This window comes from Aspergillus aculeatinus (genome assembly GCF_003184765.1).
Source record: "Aspergillus aculeatinus CBS 121060 unplaced genomic scaffold BO66scaffold_17, whole genome shotgun sequence".
Classification (NCBI taxonomy): Eukaryota; Fungi; Ascomycota; class Eurotiomycetes; order Eurotiales; family Aspergillaceae; genus Aspergillus; species Aspergillus aculeatinus.
This window is the reverse complement of record NW_020291486.1, coordinates 515446-532248: the sequence shown is the minus strand read 5'-3', so window position 1 is coordinate 532248 and position 16803 is coordinate 515446. Positions and strand designations below refer to the sequence as shown.

At 55.8% G+C, this 16803-nt stretch overlaps 6 protein-coding genes across 6 annotated transcripts; 3 read left to right on the top strand and 3 right to left on the bottom strand.

Annotated features, from left to right (window-relative positions):
- Window positions 1–478: 478 nt before the first annotated feature.
- BO66DRAFT_470587 (M3 family metallopeptidase) lies at window positions 479–2875 on the top strand (the record flags this gene model as incomplete). Its single annotated transcript, XM_025652802.1, has 4 exons — window positions 479–1726; window positions 1824–1950; window positions 2036–2582; window positions 2662–2875. 4 exons carry the CDS (start codon window positions 479–481, stop codon window positions 2873–2875), a joined length of 2136 nt encoding a protein of 711 aa, XP_025505273.1.
- A 650-nt stretch (window positions 2876–3525) lies between these two features.
- BO66DRAFT_320335 (uncharacterized protein) lies at window positions 3526–4996 on the bottom strand (the record flags this gene model as incomplete). The annotated part of the gene is made up of 5 exons (XM_025643669.1): window positions 3526–3994; window positions 4105–4493; window positions 4546–4653; window positions 4704–4723; window positions 4792–4996. 5 exons carry the CDS (start codon window positions 4994–4996, stop codon window positions 3526–3528), a joined length of 1191 nt encoding a protein of 396 aa, XP_025505272.1.
- A 771-nt stretch (window positions 4997–5767) lies between these two features.
- BO66DRAFT_390985 (putative flavoprotein) lies at window positions 5768–8484 on the top strand. The gene is made up of 6 exons (XM_025647148.1): window positions 5768–5964; window positions 6039–6430; window positions 6492–6739; window positions 6807–6955; window positions 7042–7376; window positions 7434–8484. Exons 1-6 carry the CDS (start codon window positions 5955–5957, stop codon window positions 8277–8279), a joined length of 1980 nt encoding a protein of 659 aa, XP_025505271.1. The 5' UTR covers window positions 5768–5954; the 3' UTR covers window positions 8280–8484.
- Window positions 8485–9504: 1020 nt separating this feature from the next.
- On the bottom strand, window positions 9505–10698 carry BO66DRAFT_320085 (carnitine:acyl carnitine antiporter; the record flags this gene model as incomplete). Its single annotated transcript, XM_025643662.1, has 5 exons — window positions 9505–9553; window positions 9600–10213; window positions 10266–10282; window positions 10340–10388; window positions 10441–10698. The coding sequence occupies 5 exons, from the start codon at window positions 10696–10698 to the stop codon at window positions 9505–9507; spliced, it is 987 nt and encodes a 328-aa protein (XP_025505270.1).
- A 1358-nt stretch (window positions 10699–12056) lies between these two features.
- On the top strand, window positions 12057–14554 carry BO66DRAFT_57304 (uncharacterized protein). Its single transcript, XM_025653419.1, has 5 exons — window positions 12057–12293; window positions 12347–13092; window positions 13162–13312; window positions 13391–14093; window positions 14187–14554. The coding sequence occupies exons 1-5, from the start codon at window positions 12208–12210 to the stop codon at window positions 14472–14474; spliced, it is 1974 nt and encodes a 657-aa protein (XP_025505269.1). The 5' UTR covers window positions 12057–12207; the 3' UTR covers window positions 14475–14554.
- Window positions 14540–16570, bottom strand: BO66DRAFT_428028 (MFS transporter). Its single transcript, XM_025650382.1, has 3 exons — window positions 16398–16570; window positions 16090–16323; window positions 14540–16012 (listed from the first exon to the last, which is right to left on the bottom strand). The coding sequence occupies exons 1-3, from the start codon at window positions 16555–16557 to the stop codon at window positions 14634–14636; spliced, it is 1773 nt and encodes a 590-aa protein (XP_025505268.1). The 5' UTR covers window positions 16558–16570; the 3' UTR covers window positions 14540–14633.
- Window positions 16571–16803: the final 233 nt, after the last annotated feature.

The following is a 16803-nucleotide window of genomic DNA, read 5'->3' as shown; positions in this document are numbered from 1 at the left end:
TGTTTGTTCTGTACAAAACGTTGGCCGCTTTTCACTTCCGTTCAACATAGATTGCACCAGTAACCTGACTAGTTTCATGAGAACTGAACATGATACGCATTTATCACCGTCGGGAGTCCGAGTGGGGATGTGTACCACGCACATGCAGCTGTCCCACGCGGACGGAATCCCAGACAGGTCTAAGACAAGGTACGAGACATGACAGCAGATCTCTATCTCCATTGAGACAAAGTCCAAGATGTGTTTCGAAGTCAAGGTCACGCGCCAGGGCCAGTTGTATCTGCCCACCAGTTGAATCATTCGATTCATTATCACGCATGGCACGTGAGTCAAGCAATAAGCACTAAGCGCCTGCTATACATTAGTCTAAGGAACAACAGCGGTTAGAGAACAGGGTCAGTACATAAAGGACGACCCGGTTGATCGCAATGCAGCGCAACAAAACCAGAAGAATTCCACCTTTGTTCGAAAACCCACGATGAGCGCCGCAACCGCCCACGCCCTCCCAACCTTCGACATCACCGCAGAAGGCCTCGCAGAAGAAGCCGCAGATCTGATCTCGTATCTCGAACACTCCGCCGACCAACTAGTCGCCTCTGTCGCTCGCTCGGAACACACCTTCGACACGGTCATCCGGCCGCTGGCCGCGATCGACAATGAGCTCCGCGCCCGCGTGCAATACATCGCGCTCTTCCATGGCGTCTCCCCGTGCGCCGCGATCCGGCAGGCCTCGTCCGCGGCAGAGAACGAAGTGGTCCAGGCGCACTTGGCGCTGTTCCAGCGGGACGACCTCTTCGCGCTCGTCGACGCAGTCCATGCCAATCCCCAACAGCACGCGTGCGTCGACGAGGAAGATCTGAAGCTGCTAAGCCGGCTTCATCAACTGTTCGTCGAGAACGGGATGAAGTTGACTGGGGCGAGTCGGGAGCGCTTTACGTGGATCACGCGGCGCTTGGTCGACCTGCGAGTCGAATTCATGCAGAACCTGGGCGCGGACCCGGAGTCTGTGTCCTTCAGCGCGGGCGAACTGGCGGGTTTGGGTGTGCAGGGATTTGAGGTTGTTGAGGCAAGCAACGTCGATGCTGCTGCCCCGACAAGGTATCAGGTGCCCCTCACCAAGCCAGTCGTGGCGAGAATCCTGTCTCAATGCAGCGTCCCGCAGACCCGGAAGGAAGTCTTCCTGCGCCATCAGAACCGGTACCAACCCAATGTCGAGATCTTCCGGGAGATCGTGCTTCTGCGCGACGAGGCCTCGCGGCTGCTGGGCTTCGAGTCCTTTGCGCACCGCAAACTTCAGCAGCAGCTCGTCAAATCGCCAGACCGTGTGGAAAGTTGGTTGAAGGAGCTGCACACCGCGTTGGAACCTCTCGCGCAACGGGAACTGGAGCAGCTGCGAGCCGTGTCTGGAACAGACGCCATCCATCTCTGGGACCTGGACTTCTACCATCACCGCATCCTCCAGGAACAGTACCATGTCGACCACGAGCGCGTGGCGGAATACTTCCCTGCTCGAGGCACCATCGAGCGCATGCTAGGCGTCTTCGAGGAGCTGTTCAGTGTGCAGTTCGAGAAGGTCGACCTCTCCGGCAAGCACACCTGGCATGCGGCTGTGGATGCGTTCGCGGTCTGGGAGGCCGATAAGTCGGCCTTCATCGGGTATCTCTACGTGGACATCTACCCCCGGCCGGGGAAGTACAACCATGCGGCCAATTTCAACATCTATCCTGTGCGTGCGGCTTTTCCTCTCCCTCGACCGGTCAAAACCGCAGCGCTATTGTGTGTGTGTGTGTGTGTGTGTGTGAACTGACGCTGCGGCAATCCAGGCCTACCTCAACAGCGAGGGGAAGCGAACCCCCGTCGTGACCGCGTTAGTCTGCAATGTCTCGCGCGGCGAACCGGCCCTGCTGCGCCACCAGGAAGTCATCACCATCTTCCATGAACTCGGACATGGTATGCCCCCGCCGGCGGCATTCTCCCCTCTCTGCTTATCGCCCCAAACCGAATCATCCCCCTGACACTAACTGAAATAAAAAAGGAATGCACGACCTCCTCGGCCAATCGAAATACGCCCTCTTCCACGGCCACCGCACCGTGGCCGACTTCGTCGAAGCCCCCAGCCAACTCCTCGAGAACTGGTGCTGGGTCCCCGACTGCCTCCGCCGCCTCAGCAGCCACTACTCTTACACCTCCACCACCTCACCCTCACCCTCACCATCATCACAACCATCACCAGCACCAGCACCAGCAGCACCAACCCCCACCCAACCCCGCACCCCCAAACAAATCCCCACCTCCCTCCTCACCGCCCTCCTAGCCGCCAAACCCCTCAACCTTGCCCTCCTCACCCTCCGTCAGATCGCCTTCAGCACCTTCGACATGGCCGTCCACCACCCTCCTTCCCCGACCGCCCTGCAATCCCTCGATATTGCGGCGACATACAACCGCCTCCTCGAAGAAACAACCGGTCTGCAGGGCCCGTCATCACCTTCCCCCGACCAGAAGTCGTGGACCTGGGGCCACGGCCACGTCACCACCGCGCACTACGTCTGGAGCCAGGAGGCGAATTACTATTCGTATCTTTTGTACGTTCCCTCCCAACATTTTCCTTGTGGGATGTAGCTTTGGCCGGTTGAATGCGCAAGCTAACTCTACCGTGAAAAGTACCCGCATGCTGGCAGCCGAGATCTGGGCGTCGCATTTCCAGGCGGACCCCATGAGTCGGGAGGCGGGGCTGGCGTACCGGCGGGGGATCTTGGAGCATGGCGGGAGTCGGGAGGAGTGGGGGTTGATTACTGGGTTCTTGGGGAGGGAGCCGGGCTTGGGGGCTTATTTGAGGGAGTTGGGGGTGGAGGTTGGGGAGGATGCTCTTCAATAGCTAGTACTCCGTACTGAGTAGTAGGTTGAATTGTGGAGGGGGGGTGGGTTTGCTTGGTGGAGGGCTGATGTGAGGTATCATTATTCGGTAAGTGAGTAGGAGATTTACTCTGGGTGGCTGAATACTCATAGAAGTGACTGGTCAGTTTTCGGGTTCGCCTTTCGCTTTTACTGCCTTTTTCTTTTCTCGTGTGGGTGTGTGAGTTCAGTGGCGTTGTTTTACCCTTCTCAGCGGGGATACTTCTGCACAAGTGGATAAAGTCAACCCACTACATACATCACAAAAGTCAAAACGGGAGTATTACACTTCTTTGGTTTTTGCTTATATTGATAGATTACATGTTATAAAGTGCAACCGAAATAGCTCGCCGCCGTGAGGGCATCGACCGGCAAGCAGTGAAGAGAAAATGGGATGAAGACAGTAGTCCCCAAAAAAAAAGGATTTTCGTCGGGCAGATCTTCCAGAAAGAAGGACATACAAAAGCAGATACTTACATAGTAACTTTTCGCCCATCAATACCAGATCGCCGATCCAGTTCCAGTATTGACGATCATTCCCAGATAGAGCGAGTGGCAGACACGTCTCATTGAAGAGAATGAGCAAGTCTACTCACCAGAAACTCTGGTTCGTGAGCATAGCATACCTCACCCTCACGCCTGCGAATGCTTCCACTTCCCCAGGCTGTCCGCCAGCGCCGTCTCCGACGAGGGGCTCGGCGTGCTCGTCACCGTGACATCCGTCCGCTGCAGAACCTGAATACTGTTATGTTGGTCTTTGACCGGACTAGTCAGAGCGATCTCGCCCTCCTCGAGGCGAGAATAGGAGCTCTCGGACGTGCGCCACGCCTTCGCGACCTGCTGGCCCGCGGCCGCGGGACGGAACTGCGGGTTCTGGATCGTCGACCGGGTGCGGCTACGCCAGTAGTCGCTGATCTTGAGCTTGCGGCGGAGGCCACTGTCCATGAGCAGCTTCGAGAGGCAGGGCATACTGAAGATGAAGAACCCGCAGGCCATTTCGGCAAAGGCCCAGAAGAGCAGCGGCGCGATCATGTACATTTGGTCAGCCGTTTTGGCGAAGGAGACAGTATGGGCCAGGCGGAAGCAGGCCGCGATAGATGCGCTGGGTGAGATTGGGTTAGTACAGTATAGATGGGGCGGTTGGAATTTGAGGACAGGAATGCAAGGGCAGACGATGGACGTGAAGAGGAATGAGGGCGAGGAGAGACGAACAGAATACCAGCACCAAAGATCACAGAGATGCCCATCTTTTTCTGCCAGCTCATCTGCAGACCCCAGATCATTCGTTGCGGAAGCAAGAACATAGTGATGTCAGAGAAGACCTGCACAGCAGCGGAGCAAAGCATCACGTCCGGCAAGGAATAGCATTTGCTGGGGAGGTAGAACTCCCAGATCGCTCGATGCGGGCGACACTGTGCATTCAGCAAGATCACGCACAGCAAGCCCCATAGGCACTGCAGTGCGGAAACTGCCATGCATGCCCACCAGAAAGGGGTCTTGGCGCCATCGACCGGCACGAAGATCCGACACCAATCGAGGAGAATGGCCGTCTTGATCAGGGGAAGGACGGCCGAATAGCAGCAGCCGTAGATCAAAATCAGCTAGGTCATATCAGCTGCAGTACCAGAGACCCGGGAGCTCGGCTGCCCTTACATAGAGGGGTCTGACAAGATCGCCCATGTGGAGATTCCATTGGTGGACGAAATAACCCGGTGTATGGATCATCTCGTAACCGGCATAGGCAGTACCCCAGTAGGAACCCTAGGTATGATAAGCATTGAGCGGTAGGCCGGATGAAAGGGGACACGTACAAAGGCACCGATCATCAAAACTATTGAACCCAGTTGTCAGTTTGGAAATGCGTTAAGCCGAGCAGCATGGGATGTCTAGCCAACTTACCATCCTCGAGACGAATGGAGCGATCCAGCCAGACCCGCACGTATATGCGCAGGCACATACACAGGGTCGCAACGACGGTGCAAACCGTAATGATGCCCCAAGCCAAGCTGTTGTGGTTCGGAGGATTGTCGAAGTCAGGGGTGACGCCTTCTGGGGCCGCAAGGGCCGGCTGGGCGAACAGCGTGGCTAACTCGTCGGTAGACATTGCGATGGATGAGACCCTCCCTCAATCAAGGTGGGCTCCATCGAATATAAGTTGTTCGTCGAGTATGACAGGTCGAAAGGGGGTCAGTGTTGAAGTACGAGGATCGGGAACACAACCACATGGCTACCGGGGGATCGTCTATGCCTCCCACTCCCTGGCGATTGACCTCTATCAAGTACTTGAAAAATCAGACTTTCTGACAGATTCCGTTTGCGTATCTGCATTCGCCTTGCTCCCCACTCACGGCCCGTTCGCCAGATGCTAGGAAGGCATCCGAACCAACCGTTGTCGGGCGGGTGGGGACTGGCCGTGGTGGTGAAGGACCTCCTTGCCAACGGCGTTCAATTTTGACAGCCAAATCTTTGGAGAATTGAGCCCACTGCGGTGCCACTACCACTCTGGCCGTGCCGATCCCTGTCGCGGAGGCACTCAGGGTTGGCGCCCGATTTGCAAGACGGGATAACACTCCCAAGTGATGAGCACAGCAATAGCCAACAATGCGGGAAAATCGGTCGATCTGTGCGCACTGGACCCGGGGGAAGTTGGACAAAGTCCTTTGTGTTGTTTATCTATCCATTGTTGATCTGGGGACCAGGCGTTCATTAAGTTAAATTGAGTGGACAGGCTGACAGCAGCAATGCAAGGGTGACAGCTGATCACAGATCCTTATTCCTTTCCCCACTTTAGTGCCAAGTGATTAGCAGCTGACGGACTATCTTGACAATTCCTTCGAAACGGCTGGGCCTCAAAGAACCACCTTTGGTACTCCAATCAGAGACAGCGGTAGCTCCTCCAAGAACTAGTCGAGATATCGTAAGCCGAACGGCCTGTGAGGAGAGGGAGGAACCATCCCCCTCATGGCGGTTCGTCGCGGCGATCTCGGGGCTAGCCTACTTATAGGCGTTGCAGTACCCCTCCTCTGCATCTCAATCGCACAGCCCCTGGTTTCTCAAGCATTATGGCGACCGGTAAGTATCCTTTTGTAGTCGATTCAGTTGTTCTTGCGACGCAGCGACTGAGACAAGAAAATGGGAACTCCTAGTCTCTCACAGCTCTCATGCGCCCGCAAGGGCCGGCGAGTATCCTGGTCAGGCTGACCTGCGCAAAATGATGGCTCAGCAACCCTTGCCTGCTCTAGAACCCAACCTCATCGACCCCGAGACAATGACTGGCGATGCACCGACCGTTGAGGCGCATGCCGTGCTAGATCGACTCAACACGGCCCTGTCCAGCAAGAACGTGGAGGCGCTGCAGAGCTGTTTCTATGCCAGCCAGGCCTATTGGAAAGACCAACTGGCACTCACATACCACCTCCGCACATTCAATACACCGGGTGTAATTGCTGCTGCGATGCTGGAAACAGCTCCCTTGCGAGGGCTAGGAGACGTGTCTGTAGACGGAGGCGCGGTCTTTATTCCTGCGACACCCACCTTGGTTAGTTTCTGCACACAATGTATGGTGTGACAAATGCTGACCGAGGATAATCATATCTTAGCAATTCATCGACTGTGGAATCCGTTTCCGAACCAGCTCCCCGGCAGCGGCAGGAAAGGGAAAGGTGGTACTCTTGCCGGTACAGACTGCAGAGAAGACGATCGAGTGGAAGATTTGGGTTCTGAGTACCATGCTGGAGAGCTTGGATCTTCATCCGGAGGACCAGGGACTGCTGCAGGGGGCGAGCAAAGAGTATGCTGATGCGGAGAGATTCGAAACCGAGGTGTTTATCATCGGAGGCGGAAATGCGTAAGTGAAAGAAAGATGGCAAGAGTGGGAGAAGCGAGGCTAATGGAAGGTGGTGGTGGTTTCCCAGAGCTGCCGCGTTGGCCGCGCGCCTGAAGACGCTGGGAGTGGAAAGTGTCATGGCCGAACGCAACTCCCAGGTTGGCGACAATTGGGCTCGTCGCTACGACTGCATGCGCTTTCACATCCCCACTTCCTTCTGCGATTTCCCGTTCATGCGTAAGTCATTTCTTTTCCCATGCAGGTACAAGCCATGTCTGTCTGACAAGGTGACTTGGCATCATGGCGTTATAACTACTATATAGCTTACGGCCCCGAACTCCAATCTCCCCATCTACTCTCGCGCGACGACCTGGCAGAGCAAGTTCGACGATACGTTGCGACCTTTCAATTGAACATCATCACGTCGGCTCAGATCCAGTCAACCCAGTACAACCAGGCGACACAGCAATGGCAGATCAAAATCCAAACCCCGACTGGCCAACGCACGGCCATTGCGAAGCACCTCGTCCTCGCTACTGGCATTGCATCCCAGCAACCCTTCGTGCCTTCCATTCCCAACAAGGACGCCTACCAGGGCATCAACATCCACTCAACTCAATACCAGAATGCCAGGAAGCTGGTGGATCAAGGCATTAAGGTAGGCGCCTGCTTAGTACCTCCTCCTTCTTCAGCCAAGCTAACCTCACCACCCCAGTCCGTTCTCGTCATCGGCTCCGCCAACACAGCCTTCGATATCCTCGAGGACTGCCACGCCGCCGGACTACAAGCCACGATGAACGTGCGCTCCCCAACCTACATCGTCCCGATCGAGTACCTTCTCGACAAGCGCAGTCTCGGCGCCTACGACCTCGGCGTCGAAGCCGCCGACCGACTCTTCCTCTCCCTGCCCGCCGTGATCGACAGCCAATTGGGCGATGGCCTGATGAAGCTCTTTTCATCCCAGGAACCCAACCGTTACGACGCGCTCGCCGCGACCGGCTTCCCCGTGCGCGACAGTTCCCACGTCGAGTCCGTCCTCATGCACAACCTGCTCGAGCGCGCCGGCGGCCACTACGTCGACGTCGGCGGCACCAAACTGCTAGCCGAGGGCAAAGCCGGCGTCAAAGCCAACGTAGAGCCAACTGCATACACGGCCACGGGACTGACCTTTTCGGACGGATCTTCGCTGGACGCCGACGCGGTGGTCTGGTGTACCGGGTTCGCCGATCGGGATGTTCGCGACACCACGGCGACGCTGCTCGGTGGGGAGGCCGCTCGTGCTGCGTCGGGGACAGGCGTCGACGACGACCTCACAAAGGCGGACGGTGAATCTATCCTAGGCCCCGAGGAGATCGCCGCCCGTGTCGAAGCAACCTGGGGCGTGGACGCAGAGGGAGAGATCCGCGGCATGTGGAAGCGGCATCGCCAGTTGGACAACTTTTGGATAATGGGCGGGTTCACGCAGCAGCATCGCTGGCATTCGCGGACGCTGGCGCTGCAGATCAAGGCCGCTCTGGAAGGGGTCTTGCCGCCGGCTTATCGGGATACTCCGCGTGTCTGAAGGATCGAATCTGGAGGATCGTCGTCCTGGTGGTGGGTGTTTCATGCATATAGTATTATCTCTTGGGTGGTTGTCTGATTTAGGTCTTGATGTAGATTCTCGGATCGGTACAGTGAGCTCAGGGCCACGGAAAGTTCCTGGCGGAGCTGTTAATCCCTTTAATGGTAATTCAGATCTAAGCAGACAAGCATACTCATGTCTGCACTGTTGATATACTCTAGAATTTTCCTAATGCTATGCGATGAAAGTTTGCCTGGAGAAGGTCGAGTCTATTCGTACTTGTTCTCAGAAGCTATGACAGCGCTGGGATATGGGTTCATAAATGTCTTTGAGAGGGAGTAAACTGCGCTTATCTCACAAAATAATTTCACACAGAGCCAAGAAATGCGACCGATATCTGTCGCAGCATCACTTAGTAGTTCTCAGTATAATTGAAAGGGTATCCGATGGGGACGAATCGTACCTGATTGCATTCCGTGAAGCCCTCTACCCCCATATACAATTCTGTCTTTTTGAAAATTAGTAGCACGATGTCGACGAGATACCTGAGTTGAAATAGTGGGTGGTCTGGACCTTGTGTGGTGCCATCGCCGGATTGATCTATATATCCCTCACGCGGGAAGCTCTTGCACGGCGCCGGCACAAGAATGCATAGCCAGATCATGTGCAAACGGAAAGGGGATTAGGAAAAAGTGAAATGCAAATTTGAACAGAGAAGAATACGAGCATACACTGTATGCCCAGGTGCGCTATTTTTTCTGTTGAGCCGAAATAGAGTTTGGAAATGAGGTTCATTTAAGGATGAACTGCTCGCGTGCTCTTTTCTCCCCTAGGCCTGGTACAATTACCTCTCAGCAAAATGAGTCAAGATTTGCCAGAAATCCAAAACTCATCAACCTAACAACCTCGATTGCAAATTGACCTATAAAGTCTTTATCTGCATTGGAATTTAGCTGCCAAGGCCGTGGTCCCTATGTCGGCTTCAATCACCAAGAGAATTTTGTGGCATGGGCTGCCCGGGAAGGCATGCACGATTCACACTGTTTCTATTCAGACGCAGCTATTCTATCGCATTCATTCTATAGCCATGCTTGGCGCAGTGACTACAAGATCCAAAATGGTATACCCGCTAGATTGCATCCAACGTCCGGAAGAAGTTCGAAACTGCAGCCAAAAAATGTCATGAAGATTGTCGTGTAGATCACCAGGATCCGCCAGACGTCGTCTAGTCAAAGTACTTCTTCATAAGGTTGTGGGCCAATTCCACACCAGCACTATTCATTGTCAGTATATCGTCGAAGTGAGGAACAAAGGACTTACAAAGTCGCTGCGTTGGCTGGGACCGCACGGGCCAGGGCAGGACCAAAGCCGGGGAAGAAGGCCTTAAACCCGCCGTTGGCATAGACAGTGCGAATGGTTCCGCCGATCGTTGGCCGACCGGGGGCGCTCTGCAGGCGAGACTTGACGGTATCGACGGGGAAGACCGGAATCCACATGGCGATTCCAGCAGCTCCACCTGCGGCCAATACAGCGGTCATCGACAACTCGCCCGTGACGCGTCCCTGCTCGTCCTTGGGCGTCAACGTCCGCTTGATGTACTCGTACGCGGCGAAGTATGCCGCGGAACCGGGCCCGTCACGAGCCAGCGTCATCGCGCTACCACGGAACACACTGCGAATGCCTCCCTCTTTGTACAGTTGGCGCACCACGTCCAAGCCGCCCGAGTACTTGGGCTTCTGACCAGGCGGAGGCGGGTTTTGACCCTGGATCTGTAGTAGCACCTTAACGCGCTCGAAGGGAGCCGTGATCAGAGTCATAGGAATCGCCGAGAAGAAGCCCGCCGCAGAGATCTGGCCGATGGTGTATTGGGGGGTGTTGTGCTTCACCTCTACGGTGGACAACTTGCTGACAAGCGTTTTTCCGACGTCGTAACCCTGCGATGGTCAGTTGAGAAATACCAAGTGCTTTACAAGCGATAGACCGTACCCAAAAGCTAACAGCAACTGATTCAAAAGTTCATCGTTAGTCAAAGACTTGACAGGGAAAATTCGCGCACTTACACATAGGCGTCACTCCCACCAGGGGAGCTGAAACACCCGCGTACAATCCCTGCGGCAAGTTAGCGTGACTGCACAAGACCGTAGGCAACATCCCGACTTACACGCGCAAGACCTTCGCGTGCGACCGTCTTCTTGACCACATCTATAGCACCAGCGTAGACGCCCCGTTCTGCCGTCTGCAACCGCACCTTGACCAAATCGAAAGGATGTCCGACAACGACGGCGCACACACCACCCACACCGCCCGCTACGAGGGAGCGGATCTGCGCGATTGTTTGGTTGACAGGCTTGGTCTCTGTAACGGGAATACTCTCTGGGATCGGAGGCGAGGCCGATGTGGATGTGGATGTGGTCGACATGGTAGAAAGGAAGACCGACGCTCGAGTGAAAGGCTGAGGCTAAGGAAGAGAGAGAGGGAGGGTGGTAAGGGGAGGAAAGAAGAAAGAGGAGGATCGTCTGGTTAGCGAAAAAAAGCAGAAGGATGGGGCTTAAAAAAGAATAAGAGAAATAGAACTGGAAAGAAAAGACAGCCAGCAGAGCTAAGTACAGTAGACCACAAGTACAAGCGATCGGTCAGTCGGTCGGTATTCCGGAGTAAGCTAATCTGGGGATTGTGACGAGGCCGCGGGGAGGAAGAGGGAACCTCGGCTCGGCATGCGGATCAAATATGGCTCCGAGAACAGGGGTCAGTCGCGGCCTATCCTTCCGAGGTCATTACCGTCTTCTGCCTAGTGACGGTGGTATCATGAGTGATAACGTTAGTGATTGATTGACTGACACTTCCCAATCTCATCATCATTCATTCCAACCCATTCCTCGTCATGGCTACCCGATGAAGTCAGAATTCTGACCGAACACCATAGACAATGTCCAAGCATGTTGCTCCTCGTGGTCAATGGCACCGGGTGAGCGGAAGTCAATCGTGACCGTGTTGATGATCATCTGTCCAAGGATCCAGCAACGGACGACAGGAAGATTGCTTATCGAAGGGAGGGGGGGGGGGGATGGCGGGCACATGACTGGTCATGACTGGTGACTATGCCAAGCCTTCACATGCCGGTTTCGGTCAATGCAGAAATGTGGCTAGTGTGCCAACTATGGCTGGTGTGGATGGACACTAACAGCTGTGGCTGGTATCCCCAGTCATAGTCTCTGTACTATGAACATATCAAGTACAGATCATGCTGTGGCTGGGTGGACTTGGTTGTTCGTCTTAACCAATGGTGATCTAAATTCTCTAAGCTTGGTACACGCACACTGACCGGCGTTTCATCACTGCCCAACTGTGAGCATGCCCCTTGCCCCTTTCCAACCTAGACTGCAATCTGACCCTCTCACTGCAGGGGTTCGTCAACTCACTGGTTCGGAGCCCCAATCTTGTCTCCTTGGCCGCGGAGAAGAATTCCTCAGAGATCTGGTATAATAGAGATCATTATGCGTCTTCCGCAAACAGTCAAGGTAGCCAGAGTTCAGGGGAGACGACTTTGCGGCAGATCGACCCTGCAGATCTATGACAGGTTCGTCGTGTCCGCAGTCTGCCGTTCCAGACTCGCGGCTCGGCAGCATACAGATCGCACGAACCGGTTCAAACTCTTGGTTTTATCTGCACCATTGCATCATTGATCCTAAATTGGTCCGATCGCGTGGTTGACAACTTGACAGCTGAACGCCATCGATCGATCACTCGCTCTTCTGTGATGCCTCTGGGTTCTGCCGATTATGCGATACATCCAGTGTTGGTTGCCTTCTGCTGCCTCGATCGATCGGATCTTATATATCAAAATGCAACCGAGGGCAGGATTTATAAAGCAGAGAAAAGATTCCTTTCACGAGCCATATAGACACCCAAACTTTTGTGCGACGCCGTGATGGACCAATACACCAGTTTTATGGATACTGAGTCGCTGCGCTCCGAGCCGTCGACCGTCGCGCTCGACAACTACCCAGTCTCACCGTGAGCCATACCTGCTCTCCGAAGGAATTCAACTCTTGCTTACTGGTGTGCAGACCTCCAGAGGCACTCATCGCTGGCTTTCCTCATCCCCCTAGCCGGGCGCGCAAGGATGAGGAGCATCCCAATCTAACACCCAAGCCATCCCTTAAAACTCTCCGTCGCAACTATATGATCCACGAGCTGCCTCTTCTCCACGAGCCCAATCCCTACTACAATAATGACAGCGACCAGCAGCAGTTCCATCCGCTTCAAGAACCAGGCCTCTCATATGATTTGATTGCTCCAGCCGCATCTGACGACGCTGCTCCCCTCCACAGCCTCGAGCGTCTCGCCGACCTCATGTTCTCTTCCGAACACATGCTCTCTATTCTCAATAACCCACGCTATCTTGCGCGATTTCGCGAATTTCTGCTCGAAGAGCGTCCGCGCTCGCTCGCCCTCCTGACATACTACCTCACAGCCCGCAAGGCTCTTCTAGCTATTGACTATGCCAACGCGCTCGTTCGGTCCGTCATCGACGCACCTCCAGTCACTATCGCGACGCCCGACCCAATTGTGGGCCAAATCTCCCACCCGGTGCTGTACCAGCGCGTCACAGAGGCTCTGGAGGCCCTCACAGCGGAGGAGCTTCCCGCTTTCATCACCGCCCGCTGTATCAGCTTGACGAGTAGAGTGGTCGAGGAGCGCGTACGCGGGACTCTCCCGCCCAAATTCCAGGGTGCGTCCGATGCGCTGGCGGAGGTGTTCTGCTTGACCGATCCGTCACGACGGGACAATCCTATCATTTTCGCCTCAGAGGGTATGCTCTCTCTTGGACTGACCGGCTACTGGTTCAAATTTTGATCCTGCTATTGACAACAGTTTATAGAATTCCATCGCACGACTCAATACGGCATGGACTATGTGCTCGGTCGCAATTGCCGGTTTTTGCAGGGGCCGAAAACCAACCCTAACAGCGTGAGACGCATTCGCGAGGGCATCGAGAATGGAAGGCATCATTCCGAGCTGTTCCTGAATTAGTGAGTCGCTTACGACCCGGACCGCCAGAGCATCAGGATTTTGCACGGGAGGAGAGATTAACTAATGCGCGAAAACAGCCGCCGCGATGGCTCCCCGTTTATGAATCTACTACAGTGCGCCCCGCTGTGCGACAGCCGTGGCACGGTGCGATACTTCATCGGCGCCCAAATCGACGTCTCCGGGCTGGCCATGGACGGTGCACAGATGGAATCCCTGCGCGCTCTGCAGGCAAAGCAACGGCGAGCCGAGGCCAAGGCGGCGGAGGATGCGCGGGACGAGGACTCCATGGAGATCATCCAGCCAGAGGAAGGGATAGAAGAGGAAGGCGGGGTGCAGGTCCGTTTCGACGACAATGATAATGCCACAAAAACCTTCACATACCCTCCTACTCAGCCACCACTCAACCACGAACCGTCGCAGGCAGTGATGCAAAATGACCGTCACCAACATCACCGGGCCGGAGAGAGTCTGGGCTCACTAGGATCGGTGTACAGCCAGCGGTACGACGGCGAAGATGACGAGGACGACGACACCGACCGTCCCAAGGACGAATTCAGGCAGCTGACCGAGCTGTTCAGCCCGCGGGAGTTGACCGTCACGCACGAGGTCGGCGGGACGCTCTTCCACCCCAGCGCGGTGTCCAGCACGGCCGGGATGCTGGATCGGGGCAGCTGGCAGGCGATGAGTCGGACGTGGTCGATGGTCGAGGATGAGGCCATCCGGGAGCGAGAGGTGAAGGAGTCCATGTGGAGAGGCTCGTTGACCGGGGTGTATGAAAATGTAGGCCTCCCTCTTTTTTCCTTCCTCTTTCCCGTCTTCGCTTGTTCCTATCTGCGTTTGTGGCAAGCGATTTGCGACTGACACTAAAACCAGTACCTTCTGGTACGACCGTACCCCTCGCTGCGGATTCTCTTCACCTCCCCCGCGCTCCAAATTCCCGGCATGTTGCAGTCCTCCTTCCTCTCGCGGATCGGGAGTACCTCGACCGTGCGTGAGGAGTTGCTGGAAGCACTGAAAGGTGGGCGGAGCGTCACCGCACGCATCAAGTGGGTGACGAGGTACAACACCCAAGGACGCGATCGATGGGTCCATTGCACGCCATTGCTGGCGAGCAACGGGGAGGTGGGGGTATGGATGGTGGTAGTTGTGGACGACGATTGAGCGGGGTTATTTTCTCTGGATTTTTCAAGAATAAAGGAGCGGGGCCCGGGGGCGGTGTTCGGTGTACAATAATTCGTTATTCGTGGGGAATCATCTAGACTAATACATCCATCTGTCTATAATATATATAAAACCATGCCTGCATCAACATAATCATGCTCAGCTTCGTCGAGAAAGCAAGCCCTCCGCTTCCTCGCCATCCCGATCAGCCAGACTTTCGGCAACCGCGAGCCCCTCGGCGCGGCCCCGTTCCGCGTTGATGATCCAGATCAGCGGGATCGGGAGCAGGATGAGCACCGCGACGAAGAAGAACCCGCTCCGCACCTGGCCCGTCTTGTCGATCATCATGCCCACGATGGCCGGGCCGATGAACGAGCTGCCTTTGTCCGTGGCGGCGTACAGGGCGTAGAAGGCTGCTTCGCTACCGGGCGGAATAAGCAGCCCGAAGAAAGAGCGGCAGTACGAGGCCAATCCGCCTCCGACCACGCCATGCACGACAGCCAGTGGATATATCTCCCAGGGCTGCTGCAGGCCGATGACGCCCCAGCGCTGGACAAAGGGCAGGTAGGCCAGCAGTCCGTACAAGGGGATCAGCTCGAACAGCGCAAGACACAGCATGATGGTCTGATGCGACTGCAGACCCAGCCGGCGCGACACGATCGGCCACAGGAACGCGCCCGCCATGCCGGAGACCGTGGCGGTGATCGACAGGAGCGCGATCATGGTGGTGCTCAGGTGCAGCTCGGTGCGCGCGAACAGGATCGCGGTGCTGGACACCGTCGCCAGCGCATCCGAGAGCAGGAACCAGGCCACGAGGAACAGACGCATCTCGCGCAGGCCCACCGCCACCCGCGCAGTTTTCCATAGCGATTTCCAGGCGAATCCCACGAGGCTTAGCCAGAGCCGCCATCTAGCGCGGGGTGGGCCGCCGTTGTGTGTTGCGCCGCCGGCCTCCTCTAGCGGCGGGCCGGGGCGGGTGCGCAACCACCGCCGGCTGACCAGTGTGAACGCGCACCACCAGAGACCCACCAGCAGCAGCACGCAGCGCAGCGGCAGCGTGCCCGATGATTTACCAATCGAGGTCTTCGAGAGAGTCAAGAGGAGCCCGATGCTGAGGATTTGGACGAGCACTGCGGCGCAATAACCAAGCCCCACTCCTTTGGACGATATGCGCGTCGACAGCTGTAGTTCGGGAGACACGGCCTTCGTTGTAGAGGACTGACCGGATTCGCCCTGATCATGACCATGCGACCGGGCGGAATGCGTGCGAAAGTTATCGTCATCCTCCTCTCCATCAGGGTGTAGCTGGTGAAGCTCTTCAGGTGTCTCTTTGATTGGTGAAGCGATGGACGGGTCGTTTGCGACCAGGACGGGCAGAAACGAGTTGAGCACGACGAACGAGGACCCCAGACATACAACCCCTACCACGACCAGGAGCGCACCAAGAATATAGACGGACGGGGAAATGAACATGAACAACATGCTCGTTACGGATCCGACGAAGCCGAAGGTCATGAGGAGGGTTTTGCGGTTACTCTCTGCAGAAGTGGAGCATCATGGTCAGTGCTGATGTATGGGGCAAGGCACCGAGAGAGAGAGAATCGAGTGGTCATACCGTAATCTGCCAGCGCGCTGAACGATATCAGAGTCAAGGCTTGCACAAGCACCGCCAGGGAGAAGGTGTACATGGCGAAGCTGGCGGTGGTGATCTCCAACCCCATCAGATGGACGACGCATTGTTCATTGGAGTCGCCCGATGGCGCGTTCGGCCCAACGCATGGCTGATGGCTGGATTGGAGCAATCCTCGCTCGCGAGCCAGTTGCTCGAGGGTCAGCGGAAGGAATGATCCTGGGACTAGTAAGTTTGTGCTGACATTGAGGTGCACATGGAGGTGCACATGGAGAAGGGAAGTAGAAACGTACCGACACCGCAGACAGCGAAGACCTCGGCAGCGATGCCATAAGCATACCAGCCCCAGATTTCCTGCCGGCTGGTCGGGGTGGTATCCTCACCGGCGTAGCGCGGCGGACGTGAGGAAAATTCCTCATCGGAAAGGGGATCAGAGGCTGGAACTGAAGCCATTGAGACGTTCCTGGGAAGATGGAAGACTGACAAACTGGAACTCCAGCTGTACCTGGTGAGAATGTCCGGCACTTCCGGAAAAGACGGTATGGAGATGAGTCAGCAAGATGTAATTAAGGTGCATAACTACGTCACTCGACCCCGCCCCGCTTATCTGCACTTGCCTAATTGAGACGAGGTTCCTGATGTCGGCATCAACATCGTGACTACAATTCAATCGGCCTCCCAGTTGCTTCTTTTTCTCCT

What these genes read in the sequence shown, in the direction of transcription:
- BO66DRAFT_390985 (XM_025647148.1), top strand. An exon ending in CTGCGATTTCCCGTTCATGC is followed by an intron (nt 6,956 to 7,041) that starts GTAAGTCATTTC and finishes ACTACTATATAG; the next exon opens with CTTACGGCCCCGAACTCCAA. An exon ending in TGGTGGATCAAGGCATTAAG is followed by an intron (nt 7,377 to 7,433) that starts GTAGGCGCCTGC and finishes TCACCACCCCAG; the next exon opens with TCCGTTCTCGTCATCGGCTC.
- BO66DRAFT_57304 (XM_025653419.1), top strand. Translation starts at nt 12,208, where the DNA reads ATGGACCAATACACCAGTTTTATGGATACTGAGTCGCTGCGCTCCGAG. An exon ending in TATCATTTTCGCCTCAGAGG is followed by an intron (nt 13,093 to 13,161) that starts GTATGCTCTCTC and finishes AACAGTTTATAG; the next exon opens with AATTCCATCGCACGACTCAA. An exon ending in TCCGAGCTGTTCCTGAATTA is followed by an intron (nt 13,313 to 13,390) that starts GTGAGTCGCTTA and finishes GCGCGAAAACAG; the next exon opens with CCGCCGCGATGGCTCCCCGT.
- BO66DRAFT_428028 (XM_025650382.1), bottom strand. Translation starts at nt 16,557, where the DNA reads ATGGCTTCAGTTCCAGCCTCTGATCCCCTTTCCGATGAGGAATTTTCC. An exon ending in CTTCGCTGTCTGCGGTGTCG is followed by an intron (nt 16,324 to 16,397) that starts GTACGTTTCTAC and finishes TACTAGTCCCAG; the next exon opens with GATCATTCCTTCCGCTGACC. An exon ending in CAGCGCGCTGGCAGATTACG is followed by an intron (nt 16,013 to 16,089) that starts GTATGACCACTC and finishes CCACTTCTGCAG; the next exon opens with AGAGTAACCGCAAAACCCTC.